This window comes from Pholis gunnellus, assembly GCF_910591455.1.
Source record: "Pholis gunnellus genome assembly, chromosome: 12".
NCBI classification, from domain to species: Eukaryota; Metazoa; Chordata; class Actinopteri; order Perciformes; family Pholidae; genus Pholis; species Pholis gunnellus.
Window position 1 is genome coordinate 3,237,421 of NC_136539.1, and position 26,921 is coordinate 3,264,341.

Sequence of the window (26,921 nt, forward strand, 5' to 3'; positions counted from 1 at the left end):
CAATGCCAATGACAATGATGCCCTGCTGTTTGAGAACAGAGGCTGGAATATCTATATTGTCAAAAGACCTTCCACCATTTAGTAGAATCATGATCTGTGGAACACCTTGCAGGCTCCTACTCCCGGCGATGTTTGTAAAGACGTTGTCCCTGACGTATTGGAGGGCGGCCCCGGTGTTGAGGGGTCTGCCTCCTCTGTGTCTCAGCCCTCTTACTGAATCCACAATATCTTCTTTTGTGGTGTATGTATTCAAATAGAAATGGACCTCTGCATCTCTGCTGTATTGGACTACAGAGACACGGTCTTTGCTTTCTCCAACATTGAGTTTCTCTACCACTTTCTCAACAAAATCACGCATAGCAGGGAAGCCATTCCTTGTGCCATCAGAACCATCCAGAAGGAAAACAATATCCCTTTGGGTAGGGTCAACTGGGAGAAGACAGGAAGACAAAAAATTAAAACTATTGCAAAAGGTAAGTTTTTATAAAAATCTTACGGTTAGAAACTACTTTTTGAAAAGCACAAGCCCTGCGTTCTCTAATTTTTTATAGTAAGGAAGCAAACCATAACCTCTTTTAACAAATTAACAGCGAGCTAAAAAGGTATTTCACTGGATTCATATACCACACTGTTGGTGAAACAAGTCAAGTTGCCTTTCAGGACAGTAAGAGGCTGTTTCTGTTTACATACCAAGTACAGTTGTTGATTCTGGGGTGACGTCAATAACCAAAGCCTCCAAGGAGGACTGAAGTTGCTGTTGGATGCGTTGAAGGTCAGTGAAATCAGACACAGAGAGAGCAGAATTGTCATCGTGGGATATCTTCTGCAGTTCTCTGCTATCAGACCCCTTAGTTCCAATTGCAAAGGTCAAGACACCCAGCTGTTTGAGAGCAGAGGCTGGTGCATCAACACTATCAGAAGACCGTCCACCACTTAGCAATATCAGGACCTGAGGAACTCCTTCCAGGCGCCTGCTTCCGGCAGAGGCCGTGAAGACATTATTCCTCAAGTACTGGAGAGCTGCTCCAGTGTTGAGGGGTCTTCCGCCTTTGTGCCTCAAACCTCTGACAGTGTCAAGGATCTCGACTTTTGTCGCATATGTGTTCAAATAGAACTGGACAGCTGGATCTCTGCTGTACTGAACCACTGAGACACGGTCTTTGTTATCATCCACACTGAGTCTCTCTACTACTCTTTGGACAAAGTCTTGCATAGCTGGGAATCCAGTTCTAGTGCCATCAGATCCATCCAACAAGAATACAACATCTCTTCCTGTTGGCTCTGTCACCACTGGGAAACATAGAATTTAAGACGTATTTAGGTTCATGTTTCAAATATTTACCGTACAAAAGTCAGATGATAAAAGTCAACCCCAAGGTTTTCAAATGTACTCTATTAATCCAAGCTCAACTGTTTTGTTAAAGTTGCACTGGCTGACCTGAACTTGAAGAAATACACTTTAATACAGTTCAAGTTGCGTACTACCATCATCTTGAAATGCAAATTCAGTCACGTTCTTACCAGTTACTGTTGGTATCATGGGTGTGGCCATCACTATCCTTGTGCTCATTAGAGAGGTGAGCTGTTCTTGAACACTGGGGAGGTCAGTGAACTCAGACACGGTTAGAGTGTAATTAGGGTCATATGATATTTTCCGCAGCTCTCCACTGTCGGAGCTCCTTGTTCCAATGCTAATGACAATGATGCCCTGCTGCTTGAGAACAGAGGCTGGAATATCTATATTGTCAAAAGACCTTCCACCATTTAGTAGAATCATGATCTGTGGAACACCTTGCAGGCTCCTACTCCCGGCGATGTTTGTAAAGACGTTGTCCCTGACGTATTGGAGGGCGGCCCCGGTGTTGAGGGGTCTGCCTCCTCTGTGTCTCAGCCCTCTTACTGAATCCACAATATCTTCTTTTGTGGTGTATGTATTCAAATAGAAATGGACCTCTGCATCTCTGCTGTATTGGACTACAGAGACACGGTCTTTGCTTTCTCCAACATTGAGTTTCTCTACCACTTTCTCAACAAAATCACGCATAGCAGGGAAGCCATTCCTTGTGCCATCAGAACCATCCAGAAGGAAAACAATATCCCTTTGGGTAGGGTCAACTGGGAGAAGACAGGAAGACAAAAAATTAAAACTATTGCAAAAGGTAAGTTTTTATACTAATCATACGGTTAGAAACTACTTTTTGAAAAGCACAAGCCCTGCGTTCTCTAATTTTTTATAGTAAGGAAGCAAACCATAACCTCTTTTAACAAATTAACAGCGAGCTAAAAAGGTATTTCACTGGATTCATATACCACACTGTTGGTGAAACAAGTGAAGTTGCCTTTCAGGACAGTAAGAGGCTGTTTCTGTTTACATACCAAGTACAGTTGTTGATTCTGGGGTGACGTCAATAACCAAAGCCTCCAAGGAGGACTGAAGTTGCTGTTGGATACGTTGAAGGTCAGTGAAATCAGACACAGAGAGAGCAGAATTGTCATCGTGGGATATCTTCTGCAGTTCTCTGCTATCAGACCCCTTAGTTCCAATTGCAAAGGTCAAGACACCCAGCTGTTTGAGAGCAGAGGCTGGTGCATCAACACTGTCAGAAGACCGTCCACCACTTAGCAATATCAGGACCTGTGGAACTCCTTCCAGGCGCCTGCTTCCGGCAGAGGCCGTGAAGACATTATTCCTCAAGTACTGGAGAGCTGCTCCAGTGTTGAGGGGTCTTCCGCCTTTGTGCCTCAAACCTCTGACAGTGTCAAGGATCTCGACTTTTGTCGCATATGTGTTCAAATAGAACTGGACAGCTGGATCTCTGCTGTACTGAACCACTGAGACACGGTCTTTGTTATCATCCACACTGAGTCTCTCTACTACTCTTTGGACAAAGTCTTGCATAGCTGGGAATCCAGTTCTAGTGCCATCAGATCCATCCAACAAGAATACAACATCTCTTCCTGTTGGCTCTGTCACCACTGGGAAACATAGAATTTAAGACGTATTTAGGTTCATGTTTCAAATATTTACCGTACAAAAGTCAGATGATAAAAGTCAACCCCAAGGTTTTCAAATGTACTCTATTAATCCAAGCTCAACTGTTTTGTTAAAGTTGCACTGGCTGACCTGAACTTGAAGAAATACACTTTAATACAGCTCAAGTTGCGTACTACCATCATCTTGAAATGCAAATTCAGTCACGTTCTTACCAGTTACTGTTGGTATCATGGGTGTGGCCATCACTATCCTTGTGCTCATTAGAGAGGTGAGCTGTTCTTGAACACTGGGGAGGTCAGTGAACTCAGACACGGTTAGAGTGTAATTAGGGTCATATGATATTTTCCGCAGCTCTCCACTGTCGGAGCTCCTTGTTCCAATGCTAATGACAATGATGCCCTGCTGTTTGAGAACAGAGGCTGGAATATCTATATTGTCAAAAGACCTTCCACCATTTAGTAGAATCATGATCTGTGGAACACCTTGCAGGCTCCTACTCCCGGCGATGTTTGTAAAGACGTTGTCCCTGACGTATTGGAGGGCGGCCCCGGTGTTGAGGGGTCTGCCTCCTCTGTGTCTCAGCCCTCTTACTGAATCCACAATATCTTCTTTTGTGGTGTATGTATTCAAATAGAAATGGACCTCTGCATCTCTGCTGTATTGGACTACAGAGACACGGTCTTTGCTTTCTCCAACATTGAGTTTCTCTACCACTTTCTCAACAAAATCACGCATAGCAGGGAAGCCATTCCTTGTGCCATCAGAACCATCCAGAAGGAAAACAATATCCCTTTGGGTAGGGTCAACTGGGAGAAGACAGGAAGACAAAAAATTAAAACTATTGCAAAAGGTAAGTTTTTATACTAATCATACGGTTAGAAACTACTTTTTGAAAAGCACAAGCCCTGCGTTCTCTAATTTTTTATAGTAAGGAAGCAAACCATAACCTCTTTTAACAAATTAACAGCGAGCTAAAAAGGTATTTCACTGGATTCATATACCACACTGTTGGTAAACAAGTGAAGTTGCCTTTCAGGACAGTAAGAGGCTGTTTCTGTTTACATACCAAGTACAGTTGTTGATTCTGGGGTGACGTCAATAACCAAAGCCTCCAAGGAGGACTGAAGTTGCTGTTGGATGCGTTGAAGGTCAGTGAAATCAGACACAGAGAGAGCAGAATTGTCATCGTGGGATATCTTCTGCAGTTCTCTGCTATCAGACCCCTTAGTTCCAATTGCAAAGGTCAAGACACCCAGCTGTTTGAGAGCAGAGGCTGGTGCATCAACACTGTCAGAAGACCGTCCACCACTTAGCAATATCAGGACCTGAGGAACTCCTTCCAGGCGCCTGCTTCCGGCAGGGGCCGTGAAGACATTATTCCTCAAGTACTGGAGAGCTGCTCCAGTGTTGAGGGGTCTTCCGCCTTTGTGCCTCAAACCTCTGACAGTGTCAAGGATCTCGACTTTTGTCGCATATGTGTTCAAATAGAACTGGACAGCTGGATCTCTGCTGTACTGAACCACTGAGACACGGTCTTTGTTATCATCCACACTGAGTCTCTCTACTACTCTTTGGACAAAGTCTTGCATAGCTGGGAATCCAGTTCTAGTGCCATCAGATCCATCCAACAAGAATACAACATCTCTTCCTGTTGGCTCTGTCACCACTGGGAAACATAGAATTTAAGACGTATTTAGGTTCATGTTTCAAATATTTACCGTACAAAAGTCAGATGATAAAAGTCAACCCCAAGGTTTTCAAATGTACTCTATTAATCCAAGCTCAACTGTTTTGTTAAAGTTGCACTGGCTGACCTGAACTTGAAGAAATACACTTTAATACAGTTCAAGTTGCGTACTACCATCATCTTGAAATGCAAATTCAGTCACGTTCTTACCAGTTACTGTTGGTATCATGGGTGTGGCCATCACTATCCTTGTGCTCATTAGAGAGGTGAGCTGTTCTTGAACACTGGGGAGGTCAGTGAACTCAGACACGGTTAGAGTGTAATTAGGGTCATATGATATTTTCCGCAGCTCTCCACTGTCGGAGCTCCTTGTTCCAATGCTAATGACAATGATGCCCTGCTGCTTGAGAACAGAGGCTGGAATATCTATATTGTCAAAAGACCTTCCACCATTTAGTAGAATCATGATCTGTGGAACACCTTGCAGGCTCCTACTCCCGGCGATGTTTGTAAAGACGTTGTCCCTGACGTATTGGAGGGCGGCCCCGGTGTTGAGGGGTCTGCCTCCTCTGTGTCTCAGCCCTCTTACTGAATCCACAATATCTTCTTTTGTGGTGTATGTATTCAAATAGAAATGGACCTCTGCATCTCTGCTGTATTGGACTACAGAGACACGGTCTTTGCTTTCTCCAACATTGAGTTTCTCTACCACTTTCTCAACAAAATCACGCATAGCAGGGAAGCCATTCCTTGTGCCATCAGAACCATCCAGAAGGAAAACAATATCCCTTTGGGTAGGGTCAACTGGGAGAAGACAGGAAGACAAAAAATTAAAACTATTGCAAAAGGTAAGTTTTTGTACTAATCATACGGTTAGAAACTACTTTTTGAAAAGCACAAGCCCTGCGTTCTCTAATTTTTTATAGTAAGGAAGCAAACCATAACCTCTTTCAACAAATTAACAGCGAGCTAAAAAGGTATTTCACTGGACTCATATACCACACTGTTGGTGAAACAAGTCAAGTTGCCTTTCAGGACAGTAAGAGGCTGTTTCTGTTTACATACCAAGTACAGTTGTTGATTCTGGGGTGACGTCAATAACCAAAGCCTCCAAGGAGGACTGAAGTTGCTGTTGGATGCGTTGAAGGTCAGTGAAATCAGACACAGAGAGAGCAGAATTGTCATCGTGGGATATCTTCTGCAGTTCTCTGCTATCAGACCCCTTAGTTCCAATTGCAAAGGTCAAGACACCCAGCTGTTTGAGAGCAGAGGCTGGTGCATCAACACTGTCAGAAGACCGTCCACCACTTAGCAATATCAGGACCTGTGGAACTCCTTCCAGGCGCCTGCTTCCGGCAGAGGCCGTGAAGACATTATTCCTCAAGTACTGGAGAGCTGCTCCAGTGTTGAGGGGTCTTCCGCCTTTGTGCCTCAAACCTCTGACAGTGTCAAGGATCTCGACTTTTGTCGCATATGTGTTCAAATAGAACTGGACAGCTGGATCTCTGCTGTACTGAACCACTGAGACACGGTCTTTGTTATCATCCACACTGAGTCTCTCTACTACTCTTTGGACAAAGTCTTGCATAGCTGGGAATCCAGTTCTAGTACCATCAGATCCATCCAACAAGAATACAACATCTCTTCCTGTTGGCTCTGTCACCACTGGGAAACATAGAATTTAAGACGTATTTAGGTTCATGTTTCAAATATTTACCGTACAAAAGTCAGATAATAAAAGTCAACCCCAAGGTTTTCAAATGTACTCTATTAATCCAAGCTCAACTGTTTTGTTAAAGTTGCACTGGCTGACCTGAACTTGAAGAAATACACTTTAATACAGCTCAAGTTGCGTACTACCATCATCTTGAAATGCAAATTCAGTCACGTTCTTACCAGTTACTGTTGGTATCATGGGTGTGGCCATCACTATCCTTGTGCTCATTAGAGAGGTGAGCTGTTCTTGAACACTGGGGAGGTCAGTGAACTCAGACACGGTTAGAGTGTAATTAGGGTCATATGATATTTTCCGCAGCTCTCCACTGTCGGAGCTCCTTGTTCCAATGCTAATGACAATGATGCCCTGCTGCTTGAGAACAGAGGCTGGAATATCTATATTGTCAAAAGACCTTCCACCATTTAGTAGAATCATGATCTGTGGAACACCTTGCAGGCTCCTACTCCCGGCGATGTTTGTAAAGACGTTGTCCCTGACGTATTGGAGGGCGGCCCCGGTGTTGAGGGGTCTGCCTCCTCTGTGTCTCAGCCCTCTTACTGAATCCACAATATCTTCTTTTGTGGTGTATGTATTCAAATAGAAATGGACCTCTGCATCTCTGCTGTATTGGACTACAGAGACACGGTCTTTGCTTTCTCCAACATTGAGTTTCTCTACCACTTTCTCAACAAAATCACGCATAGCAGGGAAGCCATTCCTTGTGCCATCAGAACCATCCAGAAGGAAAACAATATCCCTTTGGGTAGGGTCAACTGGGAGAAGACAGGAAGACAAAAAATTAAAACTATTGCAAAAGGTAAGTTTTTGTACTAATCATACGGTTAGAAACTACTTTTTGAAAAGCACAAGCCCTGCGTTCTCTAATTTTTTATAGTAAGGAAGCAAACCATAACCTCTTTTAACAAATTAACAGCGAGCTAAAAAGGTATTTCACTGGACTCATATACCACACTGTTGGTGAAACAAGTCAAGTTGCCTTTCAGGACAGTAAGAGGCTGTTTCTGTTTACATACCAAGTACAGTTGTTGATTCTGGGGTGACGTCAATAACCAAAGCCTCCAAGGAGGACTGAAGTTGCTGTTGGATGCGTTGAAGGTCAGTGAAATCAGACACAGAGAGAGCAGAATTGTCATCGTGGGATATCTTCTGCAGTTCTCTGCTATCAGACCCCTTAGTTCCAATTGCAAAGGTCAAGACACCCAGCTGTTTGAGAGCAGAGGCTGGTGCATCAACACTGTCAGAAGACCGTCCACCACTTAGCAATATCAGGACCTGTGGAACTCCTTCCAGGCGCCTGCTTCCGGCAGAGGCCGTGAAGACATTATTCCTCAAGTACTGGAGAGCTGCTCCAGTGTTGAGGGGTCTTCCGCCTTTGTGCCTCAAACCTCTGACAGTGTCAAGGATCTCGACTTTTGTCGCATATGTGTTCAAATAGAACTGGACAGCTGGATCTCTGCTGTACTGAACCACTGAGACACGGTCTTTGTTATCATCCACACTGAGTCTCTCTACTACTCTTTGGACAAAGTCTTGCATAGCTGGGAATCCAGTTCTAGTGCCATCAGATCCATCCAACAAGAATACAACATCTCTTCCTGTTGGCTCTGTCACCACTGGGAAACATAGAATTTAAGACGTATTTAGGTTCATGTTTCAAATATTTACCGTACAAAAGTCAGATGATAAAAGTCAACCCCAAGGTTTTCAAATGTACTCTATTAATCCAAGCTCAACTGTTTTGTTAAAGTTGCACTGGCTGACCTGAACTTGAAGAAATACACTTTAATACAGTTCAAGTTGCGTACTACCATCATCTTGAAATGCAAATTCAGTCACGTTCTTACCAGTTACTGTTGGTATCATGGGTGTGGCCATCACTAGCCCTGTGCTCATTAGAGAGGTGAGCTGTTCTTGAACACTGGGGAGGTCAGTGAACTCAGACACGGTTAGAGTGTAATTAGGGTCATATGATATTTTCCGCAGCTCTCCACTGTCGGAGCTCCTTGTTCCAATGCCAATGACAATGATGCCCTGCTGTTTGAGAACAGAGGCTGGAATATCTATATTGTCAAAAGACCTTCCACCATTTAGTAGAATCATGATCTGTGGAACACCTTGCAGGCTCCTACTCCCGGCGATGTTTGTAAAGACGTTGTCCCTGACGTATTGGAGGGCGGCCCCGGTGTTGAGGGGTCTGCCTCCTCTGTGTCTCAGCCCTCTTACTGAATCCACAATATCTTCTTTTGTGGTGTATGTATTCAAATAGAAATGGACCTCTGCATCTCTGCTGTATTGGACTACAGAGACACGGTCTTTGCTTTCTCCAACATTGAGTTTCTCTACCACTTTCTCAACAAAATCACGCATAGCAGGGAAGCCATTCCTTGTGCCATCAGAACCATCCAGAAGGAAAACAATATCCCTTTGGGTAGGGTCAACTGGGAGAAGACAGGAAGACAAAAAATTAAAACTATTGCAAAAGGTAAGTTTTTGTACTAATCATACGGTTAGAAACTACTTTTTGAAAAGCACAAGCCCTGCGTTCTCTAATTTTTTATAGTAAGGAAGCAAACCATAACCTCTTTTAACAAATTAACAGCGAGCTAAAAAGGTATTTCACTGGATTCATATACCACACTGTTGGTGAAACAAGTCAAGTTGCCTTTCAGGACAGTAAGAGGCTGTTTCTGTTTACATACCAAGTACAGTTGTTGATTCTGGGGTGACGTCAATAACCAAAGCCTCCAAGGAGGACTGAAGTTGCTGTTGGATGCGTTGAAGGTCAGTGAAATCAGACACAGAGAGAGCAGAATTGTCATCGTGGGATATCTTCTGCAGTTCTCTGCTATCAGACCCCTTAGTTCCAATTGCAAAGGTCAAGACACCCAGCTGTTTGAGAGCAGAGGCTGGTGCATCAACACTGTCAGAAGACCGTCCACCACTTAGCAATATCAGGACCTGTGGAACTCCTTCCAGGCGCCTGCTTCCGGCAGAGGCCGTGAAGACATTATTCCTCAAGTACTGGAGAGCTGCTCCAGTGTTGAGGGGTCTTCCGCCTTTGTGCCTCAAACCTCTGACAGTGTCAAGGATCTCGACTTTTGTCGCATATGTGTTCAAATAGAACTGGACAGCTGGATCTCTGCTGTACTGAACCACTGAGACACGGTCTTTGTTATCATCCACACTGAGTCTCTCTACTACTCTTTGGACAAAGTCTTGCATAGCTGGGAATCCAGTTCTAGTGCCATCAGATCCATCCAACAAGAATACAACATCTCTTCCTGTTGGCTCTGTCACCACTGGGAAACATAGAATTTAAGACGTATTTAGGTTCATGTTTCAAATATTTACCGTACAAAAGTCAGATGATAAAAGTCAACCCCAAGGTTTTCAAATGTACTCTATTAATCCAAGCTCAACTGTTTTGTTAAAGTTGCACTGGCTGACCTGAACTTGAAGAAATACACTTTAATACAGCTCAAGTTGCGTACTACCATCATCTTGAAATGCAAATTCAGTCACGTTCTTACCAGTTACTGTTGGTATCATGGGTGTGGCCATCACTATCCTTGTGCTCATTAGAGAGGTGAGCTGTTCTTGAACACTGGGGAGGTCAGTGAACTCAGACACGGTTAGAGTGTAATTAGGGTCATATGATATTTTCCGCAGCTCTCCACTGTCGGAGCTCCTTGTTCCAATGCTAATGACAATGATGCCCTGCTGTTTGAGAACAGAGGCTGGAATATCTATATTGTCAAAAGACCTTCCACCATTTAGTAGAATCATGATCTGTGGAACACCTTGCAGGCTCCTACTCCCGGCGATGTTTGTAAAGACGTTGTCCCTGACGTATTGGAGGGCGGCCCCGGTGTTGAGGGGTCTGCCTCCTCTGTGTCTCAGCCCTCTTACTGAATCCACAATATCTTCTTTTGTGGTGTATGTATTCAAATAGAAATGGACCTCTGCATCTCTGCTGTATTGGACTACAGAGACACGGTCTTTGCTTTCTCCAACATTGAGTTTCTCTACCACTTTCTCAACAAAATCACGCATAGCAGGGAAGCCATTCCTTGTGCCATCAGAACCATCCAGAAGGAAAACAATATCCCTTTGGGTAGGGTCAACTGGGAGAAGACAGGAAGACAAAAACTTAAAACTATTGCAAAAGGTAAGTTTTTATACTAATCATACGGTTAGAAACTACTTTTTGAAAAGCACAAGCCCTGCGTTCTCTAATTTTTTATAGTAAGGAAGCAAACCATAACCTCTTTTAACAAATTAACAGCGAGCTAAAAAGGTATTTCACTGGATTCATATACCACACTGTTGGTGAAACAAGTCAAGTTGCCTTTCAGGACAGTAAGAGGCTGTTTCTGTTTACATACCAAGTACAGTTGTTGATTCTGGGGTGACGTCAATAACCAAAGCCTCCAAGGAGGACTGAAGTTGCTGTTGGATGCGTTGAAGGTCAGTGAAATCAGACACAGAGAGAGCAGAATTGTCATCGTGGGATATCTTCTGCAGTTCTCTGCTATCAGACCCCTTAGTTCCAATTGCAAAGGTCAAGACACCCAGCTGTTTGAGAGCAGAGGCTGGTGCATCAACACTGTCAGAAGACCGTCCACCACTTAGCAATATCAGGACCTGAGGAACTCCTTCCAGGCGCCTGCTTCCGGCAGAGGCCGTGAAGACATTATTCCTCAAGTACTGGAGAGCTGCTCCAGTGTTGAGGGGTCTTCCGCCTTTGTGCCTCAAACCTCTGACAGTGTCAAGGATCTCGACTTTTGTCGCATATGTGTTCAAATAGAACTGGACAGCTGGATCTCTGCTGTACTGAACCACTGAGACACGGTCTTTGTTATCATCCACACTGAGTCTCTCTACTACTCTTTGGACAAAGTCTTGCATAGCTGGGAATCCAGTTCTAGTACCATCAGATCCATCCAACAAGAATACAACATCTCTTCCTGTTGGCTCTGTCACCACTGGGAAACAGAATTTAAGACGTATTTAGGTTCATGTTTCAAATATTTACCGTACAAAAGTCAGATGATAAAAGTCAAACCCAAGGTTTTCAAATGTACTCTATTAATCCAAGCTCAACTGTTTTGTTAAAGTTGCACTGGCTGACCTGAACTTGAAGAAATACACTTTAATACAGCTCAAGTTGCGTACTACCATCATCTTGAAATGCAAATTCAGTCACGTTCTTACCAGTTACTGTTGGTATCATGGGTGTGGCCATCACTATCCTTGTGCTCATTAGAGAGGTGAGCTGTTCTTGAACACTGGGGAGGTCAGTGAACTCAGACACGGTTAGAGTGTAATTAGGGTCATATGATATTTTCCGCAGCTCTCCACTGTCGGAGCTCCTTGTTCCAATGCTAATGACAATGATGCCCTGCTGCTTGAGAACAGAGGCTGGAATATCTATATTGTCAAAAGACCTTCCACCATTTAGTAGAATCATGATCTGTGGAACACCTTGCAGGCTCCTACTCCCGGCGATGTTTGTAAAGACGTTGTCCCTGACGTATTGGAGGGCGGCCCCGGTGTTGAGGGGTCTGCCTCCTCTGTGTCTCAGCCCTCTTACTGAATCCACAATATCTTCTTTTGTGGTGTATGTATTCAAATAGAAATGGACCTCTGCATCTCTGCTGTATTGGACTACAGAGACACGGTCTTTGCTTTCTCCAACATTGAGTTTCTCTACCACTTTCTCAACAAAATCACGCATAGCAGGGAAGCCATTCCTTGTGCCATCAGAACCATCCAGAAGGAAAACAATATCCCTTTGGGTAGGGTCAACTGGGAGAAGACAGGAAGACAAAAAATTAAAACTATTGCAAAAGGTAAGTTTTTGTACTAATCATACGGTTAGAAACTACTTTTTGAAAAGCACAAGCCCTGCGTTCTCTAATTTTTTATAGTAAGGAAGCAAACCATAACCTCTTTTAACAAATTAACAGCGAGCTAAAAAGGTATTTCACTGGACTCATATACCACACTGTTGGTGAAACAAGTCAAGTTGCCTTTCAGGACAGTAAGAGGCTGTTTCTGTTTACATACCAAGTACAGTTGTTGATTCTGGGGTGATGTCAATAACCAAAGCCTCCAAGGAGGACTGAAGTTGCTGTTGGATGCGTTGAAGGTCAGTGAAATCAGACACAGAGAGAGCAGAATTGTCATCGTGGGATATCTTCTGCAGTTCTCTGCTATCAGACCCCTTAGTTCCAATTGCAAAGGTCAAGACACCCAGCTGTTTGAGAGCAGAGGCTGGTGCATCAACACTGTCAGAAGACCGTCCACCACTTAGCAATATCAGGACCTGTGGAACTCCTTCCAGGCGCCTGCTTCCGGCAGAGGCCGTGAAGACATTATTCCTCAAGTACTGGAGAGCTGCTCCAGTGTTGAGGGGTCTTCCGCCTTTGTGCCTCAAACCTCTGACAGTGTCAAGGATCTCGACTTTTGTCGCATATGTGTTCAAATAGAACTGGACAGCTGGATCTCTGCTGTACTGAACCACTGAGACACGGTCTTTGTTATCATCCACACTGAGTCTCTCTACTACTCTTTGGACAAAGTCTTGCATAGCTGGGAATCCAGTTCTAGTGCCATCAGATCCATCCAACAAGAATACAACATCTCTTCCTGTTGGCTCTGTCACCACTGGGAAACATAGAATTTAAGACGTATTTAGGTTCATGTTTCAAATATTTACCGTACAAAAGTCAGATGATAAAAGTCAACCCCAAGGTTTTCAAATGTACTCTATTAATCCAAGCTCAACTGTTTTGTTAAAGTTGCACTGGCTGACCTGAACTTGAAGAAATACACTTTAATACAGTTCAAGTTGCGTACTACCATCATCTTGAAATGCAAATTCAGTCACGTTCTTACCAGTTACTGTTGGTATCATGGGTGTGGCCATCACTAGCCCTGTGCTCATTAGAGAGGTGAGCTGTTCTTGAACACTGGGGAGGTCAGTGAACTCAGACACGGTTAGAGTGTAATTAGGGTCATATGATATTTTCCGCAGCTCTCCACTGTCGGAGCTCCTTGTTCCAATGCCAATGACAATGATGCCCTGCTGTTTGAGAACAGAGGCTGGAATATCTATATTGTCAAAAGACCTTCCACCATTTAGTAGAATCATGATCTGTGGAACACCTTGCAGGCTCCTACTCCCGGCGATGTTTGTAAAGACGTTGTCCCTGACGTATTGGAGGGCGGCCCCGGTGTTGAGGGGTCTGCCTCCTCTGTGTCTCAGCCCTCTTACTGAATCCACAATATCTTCTTTTGTGGTGTATGTATTCAAATAGAAATGGACCTCTGCATCTCTGCTGTATTGGACTACAGAGACACGGTCTTTGCTTTCTCCAACATTGAGTTTCTCTACCACTTTCTCAACAAAATCACGCATAGCAGGGAAGCCATTCCTTGTGCCATCAGAACCATCCAGAAGGAAAACAATATCCCTTTGGGTAGGGTCAACTGGGAGAAGACAGGAAGACAAAAAATTAAAACTATTGCAAAAGGTAAGTTTTTGTACTAATCATACGGTTAGAAACTACTTTTTGAAAAGCACAAGCCCTGCGTTCTCTAATTTTTTATAGTAAGGAAGCAAACCATAACCTCTTTTAACAAATTAACAGCGAGCTAAAAAGGTATTTCACTGGATTCATATACCACACTGTTGGTGAAACAAGTCAAGTTGCCTTTCAGGACAGTAAGAGGCTGTTTCTGTTTACATACCAAGTACAGTTGTTGATTCTGGGGTGACGTCAATAACCAAAGCCTCCAAGGAGGACTGAAGTTGCTGTTGGATGCGTTGAAGGTCAGTGAAATCAGACACAGAGAGAGCAGAATTGTCATCGTGGGATATCTTCTGCAGTTCTCTGCTATCAGACCCCTTAGTTCCAATTGCAAAGGTCAAGACACCCAGCTGTTTGAGAGCAGAGGCTGGTGCATCAACACTGTCAGAAGACCGTCCACCACTTAGCAATATCAGGACCTGTGGAACTCCTTCCAGGCGCCTGCTTCCGGCAGAGGCCGTGAAGACATTATTCCTCAAGTACTGGAGAGCTGCTCCAGTGTTGAGGGGTCTTCCGCCTTTGTGCCTCAAACCTCTGACAGTGTCAAGGATCTCGACTTTTGTCGCATATGTGTTCAAATAGAACTGGACAGCTGGATCTCTGCTGTACTGAACCACTGAGACACGGTCTTTGTTATCATCCACACTGAGTCTCTCTACTACTCTTTGGACAAAGTCTTGCATAGCTGGGAATCCAGTTCTAGTACCATCAGATCCATCCAACAAGAATACAACATCTCTTCCTGTTGGCGCTGTCACCACTGGGAAACATAGAATTTAAGACGTATTTAGGTTCATGTTTCAAATATTTACCGTACAAAAGTCAGATGATAAAAGTCAACCCCAAGGTTTTCAAATGTACTCTATTAATCCAAGCTCAACTGTTTTGTTAAAGTTGCACTGGCTGACCTGAACTTGAAGAAATACACTTTAATACAGTTCAAGTTGCGTACTACCATCATCTTGAAATGCAAATTCAGTCACGTTCTTACCAGTTACTGTTGGTATCATGGGTGTGGCCATCACTAGCCCTGTGCTCATTAGAGAGGTGAGCTGTTCTTGAACACTGGGGAGGTCAGTGAACTCAGACACGGTTAGAGTGTAATTAGGGTCATATGATATTTTCCGCAGCTCTCCACTGTCGGAGCTCCTTGTTCCAATGCCAATGACAATGATGCCCTGCTGTTTGAGAACAGAGGCTGGAATATCTATATTGTCAAAAGACCTTCCACCATTTAGTAGAATCATGATCTGTGGAACACCTTGCAGGCTCCTACTCCCGGCGATGTTTGTAAAGACGTTGTCCCTGACGTATTGGAGGGCGGCCCCGGTGTTGAGGGGTCTGCCTCCTCTGTGTCTCAGCCCTCTTACTGAATCCACAATATCTTCTTTTGTGGTGTATGTATTCAAATAGAAATGGACCTCTGCATCTCTGCTGTATTGGACTACAGAGACACGGTCTTTGCTTTCTCCAACATTGAGTTTCTCTACCACTTTCTCAACAAAATCACGCATAGCAGGGAAGCCATTCCTTGTGCCATCAGAACCATCCAGAAGGAAAACAATATCCCTTTGGGTAGGGTCAACTGGGAGAAGACAGGAAGACAAAAAATTAAAACTATTGCAAAAGGTAAGTTTTTGTACTAATCATACGGTTAGAAACTACTTTTTGAAAAGCACAAGCCCTGCGTTCTCTAATTTTTTATAGTAAGGAAGCAAACCATAACCTCTTTTAACAAATTAACAGCGAGCTAAAAAGGTATTTCACTGGACTCATATACCACACTGTTGGTGAAACAAGTCAAGTTGCCTTTCAGGACAGTAAGAGGCTGTTTCTGTTTACATACCAAGTACAGTTGTTGATTCTGGGGTGACGTCAATAACCAAAGCCTCCAAGGAGGACTGAAGTTGCTGTTGGATGCGTTGAAGGTCAGTGAAATCAGACACAGAGAGAGCAGAATTGTCATCGTGGGATATCTTCTGCAGTTCTCTGCTATCAGACCCCTTAGTTCCAATTGCAAAGGTCAAGACACCCAGCTGTTTGAGAGCAGAGGCTGGTGCATCAACACTGTCAGAAGACCGTCCACCACTTAGCAATATCAGGACCTGTGGAACTCCTTCCAGGCGCCTGCTTCCGGCAGAGGCCGTGAAGACATTATTCCTCAAGTACTGGAGAGCTGCTCCAGTGTTGAGGGGTCTTCCGCCTTTGTGCCTCAAACCTCTGACAGTGTCAAGGATCTCGACTTTTGTCGCATATGTGTTCAAATAGAACTGGACAGCTGGATCTCTGCTGTACTGAACCACTGAGACACGGTCTTTGTTATCATCCACACTGAGTCTCTCTACTACTCTTTGGACAAAGTCTTGCATAGCTGGGAATCCAGTTCTAGTGCCATCAGATCCATCCAACAAGAATACAACATCTCTTCCTGTTGGCTCTGTCACCACTGGGAAACATAGAATTTAAGACGTATTTAGGTTCATGTTTCAAATATTTACCGTACAAAAGTCAGATGATAAAAGTCAACCCCAAGGTTTTCAAATGTACTCTATTAATCCAAGCTCAACTGTTTTGTTAAAGTTGCACTGGCTGACCTGAACTTGAAGAAATACACTTTAATACAGTTCAAGTTGCGTACTACCATCATCTTGAAATGCAAATTCAGTCACGTTCTTACCAGTTACTGTTGGTATCATGGGTGTGGCCATCACTATCCTTGTGCTCATTAGAGAGGTGAGCTGTTCTTGAACACTGGGGAGGTCAGTGAACTCAGACACGGTTAGAGTGTAATTAGGGTCATATGATATTTTCCGCAGCTCTCCACTGTCGGAGCTCCTTGTTCCAATGCTAATGACAATGATGCCCTGCTGCTTGAGAACAGAGGCTGGAATATCTATATTGTCAAAAGACCTTCCACCATTTAGTAGAATCATGATCTGTGGAACACCTTGCAGGCTCCTACTCCCGGCGATGTTTGTAAAGACGTTGTCCCTGACGTATTGGAGGGCGGCCCCGGTGTTGAGGGGTCTGCCTCCTCTGTGTCTCAGCCCTCTTACTGAATCCACAATATCTTCTTTTGTGGTGTATGTATTCAAATAGAAATGGACCTCTGCATCTCTGCTGTATTGGACTACAGAGACACGGTCTTTGCTTTCTCCAACATTGAGTTTCTCTACCACTTTCTCAACAAAATCACGCATAGCAGGGAAGCCATTCCTTGTGCCATCAGAACCATCCAGAAGGAAAACAATATCCCTTTGGGTAGGGTCAACTGGGAGAAGACAGGAAGACAAAAAATTAAAACTATTGCAAAAGGTAAGTTTTTGTACTAATCATACGGTTAGAAACTACTTTTTGAAAAGCACAAGCCCTGCGTTCTCTAATTTTTTATAGTAAGGAAGCAAACCATAACCTCTTTTAACAAATTAACAGCGAGCTAAAAAGGTATTTCACTGGACTCATATACCACACTGTTGGTGAAACAAGTCAAGTTGCCTTTCAGGACAGTAAGAGGCTGTTTCTGTTTACATACCAAGTACAGTTGTTGATTCTGGGGTGACGTCAATAACCAAAGCCTCCAAGGAGGACTGAAGTTGCTGTTGGATGCGTTGAAGGTCAGTGAAATCAGACACAGAGAGAGCAGAATTGTCATCGTGGGATATCTTCTGCAGTTCTCTGCTATCAGACCCCTTAGTTCCAATTGCAAAGGTCAAGACACCCAGCTGTTTGAGAGCAGAGGCTGGTGCATCAACACTGTCAGAAGACCGTCCACCACTTAGCAATATCAGGACCTGTGGAACTCCTTCCAGGCGCCTGCTTCCGGCAGAGGCCGTGAAGACATTATTCCTCAAGTACTGGAGAGCTGCTCCAGTGTTGAGGGGTCTTCCGCCTTTGTGCCTCAAACCTCTGACAGTGTCAAGGATCTCGACTTTTGTCGCATATGTGTTCAAATAGAACTGGACAGCTGGATCTCTGCTGTACTGAACCACTGAGACACGGTCTTTGTTATCATCCACACTGAGTCTCTCTACTACTCTTTGGACAAAGTCTTGCATAGCTGGGAATCCAGTTCTAGTGCCATCAGATCCATCCAACAAGAATACAACATCTCTTCCTGTTGGCTCTGTCACCACTGGGAAACATAGAATTTAAGACGTATTTAGGTTCATGTTTCAAATATTTACCGTACAAAAGTCAGATGATAAAAGTCAACCCCAAGGTTTTCAAATGTACTCTATTAATCCAAGCTCAACTGTTTTGTTAAAGTTGCACTGGCTGACCTGAACTTGAAGAAATACACTTTAATACAGTTCAAGTTGCGTACTACCATCATCTTGAAATGCAAATTCAGTCACGTTCTTACCAGTTACTGTTGGTATCATGGGTGTGGCCATCACTAGCCCTGTGCTCATTAGAGAGGTGAGCTGTTCTTGAACACTGGGGAGGTCAGTGAACTCAGACACGGTTAGAGTGTAATTAGGGTCATATGATATTTTCCGCAGCTCTCCACTGTCGGAGCTCCTTGTTCCAATGCCAATGACAATGATGCCCTGCTGTTTGAGAACAGAGGCTGGAATATCTATATTGTCAAAAGACCTTCCACCATTTAGTAGAATCATGATCTGTGGAACACCTTGCAGGCTCCTACTCCCGGCGATGTTTGTAAAGACGTTGTCCCTGACGTATTGGAGGGCGGCCCCGGTGTTGAGGGGTCTGCCTCCTCTGTGTCTCAGCCCTCTTACTGAATCCACAATATCTTCTTTTGTGGTGTATGTATTCAAATAGAAATGGACCTCTGCATCTCTGCTGTATTGGACTACAGAGACACGGTCTTTGCTTTCTCCAACATTGAGTTTCTCTACCACTTTCTCAACAAAATCACGCATAGCAGGGAAGCCATTCCTTGTGCCATCAGAACCATCCAGAAGGAAAACAATATCCCTTTGGGTAGGGTCAACTGGGAGAAGACAGGAAGACAAAAAATTAAAACTATTGCAAAAGGTAAGTTTTTGTACTAATCATACGGTTAGAAACTACTTTTTGAAAAGCACAAGCCCTGCGTTCTCTAATTTTTTATAGTAAGGAAGCAAACCATAACCTCTTTTAACAAATTAACAGCGAGCTAAAAAGGTATTTCACTGGATTCATATACCACACTGTTGGTGAAACAAGTCAAGTTGCCTTTCAGGACAGTAAGAGGCTGTTTCTGTTTACATACCAAGTACAGTTGTTGATTCTGGGGTGACGTCAATAACCAAAGCCTCCAAGGAGGACTGAAGTTGCTGTTGGATGCGTTGAAGGTCAGTGAAATCAGACACAGAGAGAGCAGAATTGTCATCGTGGGATATCTTCTGCAGTTCTCTGCTATCAGACCCCTTAGTTCCAATTGCAAAGGTCAAGACACCCAGCTGTTTGAGAGCAGAGGCTGGTGCATCAACACTGTCAGAAGACCGTCCACCACTTAGCAATATCAGGACCTGTGGAACTCCTTCCAGGCGCCTGCTTCCGGCAGAGGCCGTGAAGACATTATTCCTCAAGTACTGGAGAGCTGCTCCAGTGTTGAGGGGTCTTCCGCCTTTGTGCCTCAAACCTCTGACAGTGTCAAGGATCTCGACTTTTGTCGCATATGTGTTCAAATAGAACTGGACAGCTGGATCTCTGCTGTACTGAACCACTGAGACACGGTCTTTGTTATCATCCACACTGAGTCTCTCTACTACTCTTTGGACAAAGTCTTGCATAGCTGGGAATCCAGTTCTAGTACCATCAGATCCATCCAACAAGAATACAACATCTCTTCCTGTTGGCGCTGTCACCACTGGGAAACATAGAATTTAAGACGTATTTAGGTTCATGTTTCAAATATTTACCGTACAAAAGTCAGATGATAAAAGTCAACCCCAAGGTTTTCAAATGTACTCTATTAATCCAAGCTCAACTGTTTTGTTAAAGTTGCACTGGCTGACCTGAACTTGAAGAAATACACTTTAATACAGTTCAAGTTGCGTACTACCATCATCTTGAAATGCAAATTCAGTCACGTTCTTACCAGTTACTGTTGGTATCATGGGTGTGGCCATCACTAGCCCTGTGCTCATTAGAGAGGTGAGCTGTTCTTGAACACTGGGGAGGTCAGTGAACTCAGACACGGTTAGAGTGTAATTAGGGTCATATGATATTTTCCGCAGCTCTCCACTGTCGGAGCTCCTTGTTCCAATGCCAATGACAATGATGCCCTGCTGTTTGAGAACAGAGGCTGGAATATCTATATTGTCAAAAGACCTTCCACCATTTAGTAGAATCATGATCTGTGGAACACCTTGCAGGCTCCTACTCCCGGCGATGTTTGTAAAGACGTTGTCCCTGACGTATTGGAGGGCGGCCCCGGTGTTGAGGGGTCTGCCTCCTCTGTGTCTCAGCCCTCTTACTGAATCCACAATATCTTCTTTTGTGGTGTATGTATTCAAATAGAAATGGACCTCTGCATCTCTGCTGTATTGGACTACAGAGACACGGTCTTTGCTTTCTCCAACATTGAGTTTCTCTACCACTTTCTCAACAAAATCACGCATAGCAGGGAAGCCATTCCTTGTGCCATCAGAACCATCCAGAAGGAAAACAATATCCCTTTGGGTAGGGTCAACTGGGAGAAGACAGGAAGACAAAAAATTAAAACTATTGCAAAAGGTAAGTTTTTGTACTAATCATACGGTTAGAAACTACTTTTTGAAAAGCACAAGCCCTGCGTTCTCTAATTTTTTATAGTAAGGAAGCAAACCATAACCTCTTTTAACAAATTAACAGCGAGCTAAAAAGGTATTTCACTGGACTCATATACCACACTGTTGGTGAAACAAGTCAAGTTGCCTTTCAGGACAGTAAGAGGCTGTTTCTGTTTACATACCAAGTACAGTTGTTGATTCTGGGGTGACGTCAATAACCAAAGCCTCCAAGGAGGACTGAAGTTGCTGTTGGATGCGTTGAAGGTCAGTGAAATCAGACACAGAGAGAGCAGAATTGTCATCGTGGGATATCTTCTGCAGTTCTCTGCTATCAGACCCCTTAGTTCCAATTGCAAAGGTCAAGACACCCAGCTGTTTGAGAGCAGAGGCTGGTGCATCAACACTGTCAGAAGACCGTCCACCACTTAGCAATATCAGGACCTGTGGAACTCCTTCCAGGCGCCTGCTTCCGGCAGAGGCCGTGAAGACATTATTCCTCAAGTACTGGAGAGCTGCTCCAGTGTTGAGGGGTCTTCCGCCTTTGTGCCTCAAACCTCTGACAGTGTCAAGGATCTCGACTTTTGTCGCATATGTGTTCAAATAGAACTGGACAGCTGGATCTCTGCTGTACTGAACCACTGAGACACGGTCTTTGTTATCATCCACACTGAGTCTCTCTACTACTCTTTGGACAAAGTCTTGCATAGCTGGGAATCCAGTTCTAGTGCCATCAGATCCATCCAACAAGAATACAACATCTCTTCCTGTTGGCTCTGTCACCACTGGGAAACATAGAATTTAAGACGTATTTAGGTTCATGTTTCAAATATTTACCGTACAAAAGTCAGATGATAAAAGTCAACCCCAAGGTTTTCAAATGTACTCTATTAATCCAAGCTCAACTGTTTTGTTAAAGTTGCACTGGCTGACCTGAACTTGAAGAAATACACTTTAATACAGTTCAAGTTGCGTACTACCATCATCTTGAAATGCAAATTCAGTCACGTTCTTACCAGTTACTGTTGGTATCATGGGTGTGGCCATCACTAGCCCTGTGCTCATTAGAGAGGTGAGCTGTTCTTGAACACTGGGGAGGTCAGTGAACTCAGACACGGTTAGAGTGTAATTAGGGTCATATGATATTTTCCGCAGCTCTCCACTGTCGGAGCTCCTTGTTCCAATGCCAATGACAATGATGCCCTGCTGTTTGAGAACAGAGGCTGGAATATCTATATTGTCAAAAGACCTTCCACCATTTAGTAGAATCATGATCTGTGGAACACCTTGCAGGCTCCTACTCCCGGCGATGTTTGTAAAGACGTTGTCCCTGACGTATTGGAGGGCGGCCCCGGTGTTGAGGGGTCTGCCTCCTCTGTGTCTCAGCCCTCTTACTGAATCCACAATATCTTCTTTTGTGGTGTATGTATTCAAATAGAAATGGACCTCTGCATCTCTGCTGTATTGGACTACAGAGACACGGTCTTTGCTTTCTCCAACATTGAGTTTCTCTACCACTTTCTCAACAAAATCACGCATAGCAGGGAAGCCATTCCTTGTGCCATCAGAACCATCCAGAAGGAAAACAATATCCCTTTGGGTAGGGTCAACTGGGAGAAGACAGGAAGACAAAAAATTAAAACTATTGCAAAAGGTAAGTTTTTGTACTAATCATACGGTTAGAAACTACTTTTTGAAAAGCACAAGCCCTGCGTTCTCTAATTTTTTATAGTAAGGAAGCAAACCATAACCTCTTTTAACAAATTAACAGCGAGCTAAAAAGGTATTTCACTGGATTCATATACCACACTGTTGGTGAAACAAGTCAAGTTGCCTTTCAGGACAGTAAGAGGCTGTTTCTGTTTACATACCAAGTACAGTTGTTGATTCTGGGGTGACGTCAATAACCAAAGCCTCCAAGGAGGACTGAAGTTGCTGTTGGATGCGTTGAAGGTCAGTGAAATCAGACACAGAGAGAGCAGAATTGTCATCGTGGGATATCTTCTGCAGTTCTCTGCTATCAGACCCCTTAGTTCCAATTGCAAAGGTCAAGACACCCAGCTGTTTGAGAGCAGAGGCTGGTGCATCAACACTGTCAGAAGACCGTCCACCACTTAGCAATATCAGGACCTGTGGAACTCCTTCCAGGCGCCTGCTTCCGGCAGAGGCCGTGAAGACATTATTCCTCAAGTACTGGAGAGCTGCTCCAGTGTTGAGGGGTCTTCCGCCTTTGTGCCTCAAACCTCTGACAGTGTCAAGGATCTCGACTTTTGTCGCATATGTGTTCAAATAGAACTGGACAGCTGGATCTCTGCTGTACTGAACCACTGAGACACGGTCTTTGTTATCATCCACACTGAGTCTCTCTACTACTCTTTGGACAAAGTCTTGCATAGCTGGGAATCCAGTTCTAGTGCCATCAGATCCATCCAACAAGAATACAACATCTCTTCCTGTTGGCTCTGTCACCACTGGGAAACATAGAATTTAAGACGTATTTAGGTTCATGTTTCAAATATTTACCGTACAAAAGTCAGATGATAAAAGTCAACCCCAAGGTTTTCAAATGTACTCTATTAATCCAAGCTCAACTGTTTTGTTAAAGTTGCACTGGCTGACCTGAACTTGAAGAAATACACTTTAATACAGTTCAAGTTGCGTACTACCATCATCTTGAAATGCAAATTCAGTCACGTTCTTACCAGTTACTGTTGGTATCATGGGTGTGGCCATCACTAGCCCTGTGCTCATTAGAGAGGTGAGCTGTTCTTGAACACTGGGGAGGTCAGTGAACTCAGACACGGTTAGAGTGTAATTAGGGTCATATGATATTTTCCGCAGCTCTCCACTGTCGGAGCTCCTTGTTCCAATGCTAATGACAATGATGCCCTGCTGCTTGAGAACAGAGGCTGGAATATCTATATTGTCAAAAGACCTTCCACCATTTAGTAGAATCATGATCTGTGGAACACCTTGCAGGCTCCTACTCCCGGCGATGTTTGTAAAGACGTTGTCCCTGACGTATTGGAGGGCGGCCCCGGTGTTGAGGGGTCTGCCTCCTCTGTGTCTCAGCCCTCTTACTGAATCCACAATATCTTCTTTTGTGGTGTATGTATTCAAATAGAAATGGACCTCTGCATCTCTGCTGTATTGGACTACAGAGACACGGTCTTTGCTTTCTCCAACATTGAGTTTCTCTACCACTTTCTCAACAAAATCACGCATAGCAGGGAAGCCATTCCTTGTGCCATCAGAACCATCCAGAAGGAAAACAATATCCCTTTGGGTAGGGTCAACTGGGAGAAGACAGGAAGACAAAAAATTAAAACTATTGCAAAAGGTAAGTTTTTGTACTAATCATACGGTTAGAAACTACTTTTTGAAAAGCACAAGCCCTGCGTTCTCTAATTTTTTATAGTAAGGAAGCAAACCATAACCTCTTTCAACAAATTAACAGCGAGCTAAAAAGGTATTTCACTGGACTCATATACCACACTGTTGGTGAAACAAGTCAAGTTGCCTTTCAGGACAGTAAGAGGCTGTTTCTGTTTACATACCAAGTACAGTTGTTGATTCTGGGGTGACGTCAATAACCAAAGCCTCCAAGGAGGACTGAAGTTGCTGTTGGATGCGTTGAAGGTCAGTGAAATCAGACACAGAGAGAGCAGAATTGTCATCGTGGGATATCTTCTGCAGTTCTCTGCTATCAGACCCCTTAGTTCCAATTGCAAAGGTCAAGACACCCAGCTGTTTGAGAGCAGAGGCTGGTGCATCAACACTGTCAGAAGACCGTCCACCACTTAGCAATATCAGGACCTGTGGAACTCCTTCCAGGCGCCTGCTTCCGGCAGAGGCCGTGAAGACATTATTCCTCAAGTACTGGAGAGCTGCTCCAGTGTTGAGGGGTCTTCCGCCTTTGTGCCTCAAACCTCTGACAGTGTCAAGGATCTCGACTTTTGTCGCATATGTGTTCAAATAGAACTGGACAGCTTGATCTCTGCTGTACTGAACCACTGAGACACGGTCTTTGTTATCATCCACACTGAGTCTCTCTACTACTCTTTGGACAAAGTCTTGCATAGCTGGGAATCCAGTTCTAGTACCATCAGATCCATCCAACAAGAATACAACATCTCTTCCTGTTGGCTCTGTCACCACTGGGAAACATAGAATTTAAGACGTATTTAGGTTCATGTTTCAAATATTTACCGTACAAAAGTCAGATGATAAAAGTCAACCCCAAGGTTTTCAAATGTACTCTATTAATCCAAGCTCAACTGTTTTGTTAAAGTTGCACTGGCTGACCTGAACTTGAAGAAATACACTTTAATACAGCTCAAGTTGCGTACTACCATCATCTTGAAATGCAAATTCAGTCACGTTCTTACCAGTTACTGTTGGTATCATGGGTGTGGCCATCACTATCCTTGTGCTCATTAGAGAGGTGAGCTGTTCTTGAACACTGGGGAGGTCAGTGAACTCAGACACGGTTAGAGTGTAATTAGGGTCATATGATATTTTCCGCAGCTCTCCACTGTCGGAGCTCCTTGTTCCAATGCTAATGACAATGATGCCCTGCTGCTTGAGAACAGAGGCTGGAATATCTATATTGTCAAAAGACCTTCCACCATTTAGTAGAATCATGATCTGTGGAACACCTTGCAGGCTCCTACTCCCGGCGATGTTTGTAAAGACGTTGTCCCTGACGTATTGGAGGGCGGCCCCGGTGTTGAGGGGTCTGCCTCCTCTGTGTCTCAGCCCTCTTACTGAATCCACAATATCTTCTTTTGTGGTGTATGTATTCAAATAGAAATGGACCTCTGCATCTCTGCTGTATTGGACTACAGAGACACGGTCTTTGCTTTCTCCAACATTGAGTTTCTCTACCACTTTCTCAACAAAATCACGCATAGCAGGGAAGCCATTCCTTGTGCCATCAGAACCATCCAGAAGGAAAACAATATCCCTTTGGGTAGGGTCAACTGGGAGAAGACAGGAAGACAAAAAATTAAAACTATTGCAAAAGGTAAGTTTTTGTACTAATCATACGGTTAGAAACTACTTTTTGAAAAGCACAAGCCCTGCGTTCTCTAATTTTTTATAGTAAGGAAGCAAACCATAACCTCTTTTAACAAATTAACAGCGAGCTAAAAAGGTATTTCACTGGACTCATATACCACACTGTTGGTGAAACAAGTCAAGTTGCCTTTCAGGACAGTAAGAGGCTGTTTCTGTTTACATACCAAGTACAGTTGTTGATTCTGGGGTGACGTCAATAACCAAAGCCTCCAAGGAGGACTGAAGTTGCTGTTGGATGCGTTGAAGGTCAGTGAAATCAGACACAGAGAGAGCAGAATTGTCATCGTGGGATATCTTCTGCAGTTCTCTGCTATCAGACCCCTTAGTTCCAATTGCAAAGGTCAAGACACCCAGCTGTTTGAGAGCAGAGGCTGGTGCATCAACACTGTCAGAAGACCGTCCACCACTTAGCAATATCAGGACCTGAGGAACTCCTTCCAGGCGCCTGCTTCCGGCAGAGGCCGTGAAGACATTATTCCTCAAGTACTGGAGAGCTGCTCCAGTGTTGAGGGGTCTTCCGCCTTTGTGCCTCAAACCTCTGACAGTGTCAAGGATCTCGACTTTTGTCGCATATGTGTTCAAATAGAACTGGACAGCTGGATCTCTGCTGTACTGAACCACTGAGACACGGTCTTTGTTATCATCCACACTGAGTCTCTCTACTACTCTTTGGACAAAGTCTTGCATAGCTGGGAATCCAGTTCTAGTGCCATCAGATCCATCCAACAAGAATACAACATCTCTTCCTGTTGGCTCTGTCACCACTGGGAAACATAGAATTTAAGACGTATTTAGGTTCATGTTTCAAATATTTACCGTACAAAAGTCAGATGATAAAAGTCAACCCCAAGGTTTTCAAATGTACTCTATTAATCCAAGCTCAACTGTTTTGTTAAAGTTGCACTGGCTGACCTGAACTTGAAGAAATACACTTTAATACAGCTCAAGTTGCGTACTACCATCATCTTGAAATGCAAATTCAGTCACGTTCTTACCAGTTACTGTTGGTATCATGGGTGTGGCCATCACTATCCTTGTGCTCATTAGAGAGGTGAGCTGTTCTTGAACACTGGGGAGGTCAGTGAACTCAGACACGGTTAGAGTGTAA

General features: G+C 43.9%; 6 protein-coding genes across 8 annotated transcripts in view; all 6 read right to left on the bottom strand.

Annotated features, from left to right (window-relative positions):
• LOC306704261 (collagen alpha-3(VI) chain-like) overlaps positions 1–26,921 on the bottom strand; it is a 146,869-nt gene that overhangs the window by 67,030 nt on the left and 52,918 nt on the right. The gene's annotated exons all lie outside the window — the stretch shown is intronic.
• Positions 683–8,295, bottom strand: LOC306703982 (collagen alpha-3(VI) chain-like; the record flags this gene model as incomplete). Its single annotated transcript, XM_079170192.1, has 18 exons — positions 683–1,264; positions 1,529–1,595; positions 1,755–2,115; positions 2,311–2,314; positions 2,429–2,950; positions 3,215–3,281; positions 3,441–3,801; positions 3,997–4,000; positions 4,117–4,635; positions 4,900–4,966; positions 5,126–5,486; positions 5,682–5,685; positions 5,803–6,321; positions 6,586–6,652; positions 6,812–7,172; positions 7,368–7,371; positions 7,600–8,033; positions 8,265–8,295. The coding sequence occupies 18 exons, from the start codon at positions 8,293–8,295 to the stop codon at positions 683–685; spliced, it is 4,335 nt and encodes a 1,444-aa protein (XP_079026318.1).
• Positions 9,112–13,351, bottom strand: LOC306703983 (collagen alpha-3(VI) chain-like; the record flags this gene model as incomplete). The annotated part of the gene is made up of 5 exons (XM_079170193.1): positions 9,112–9,693; positions 10,861–11,405; positions 11,635–11,725; positions 12,545–13,089; positions 13,321–13,351. 5 exons carry the CDS (start codon positions 13,349–13,351, stop codon positions 9,112–9,114), a joined length of 1,794 nt encoding a protein of 597 aa, XP_079026319.1.
• On the bottom strand, positions 19,226–23,467 carry LOC306703984 (collagen alpha-3(VI) chain-like; the record flags this gene model as incomplete). Its single annotated transcript, XM_079170194.1, has 5 exons — positions 19,226–19,833; positions 20,065–20,155; positions 20,975–21,493; positions 22,658–23,205; positions 23,437–23,467. The coding sequence occupies 5 exons, from the start codon at positions 23,465–23,467 to the stop codon at positions 19,226–19,228; spliced, it is 1,797 nt and encodes a 598-aa protein (XP_079026320.1).
• LOC306703985 (collagen alpha-3(VI) chain-like) lies at positions 24,284–25,153 on the bottom strand (the record flags this gene model as incomplete). Its single annotated transcript, XM_079170195.1, has 2 exons — positions 24,284–24,891; positions 25,123–25,153. 2 exons carry the CDS (start codon positions 25,151–25,153, stop codon positions 24,284–24,286), a joined length of 639 nt encoding a protein of 212 aa, XP_079026321.1.
• On the bottom strand, positions 25,970–26,839 carry LOC306703986 (collagen alpha-3(VI) chain-like; the record flags this gene model as incomplete). The annotated part of the gene is made up of 2 exons (XM_079170196.1): positions 25,970–26,577; positions 26,809–26,839. 2 exons carry the CDS (start codon positions 26,837–26,839, stop codon positions 25,970–25,972), a joined length of 639 nt encoding a protein of 212 aa, XP_079026322.1.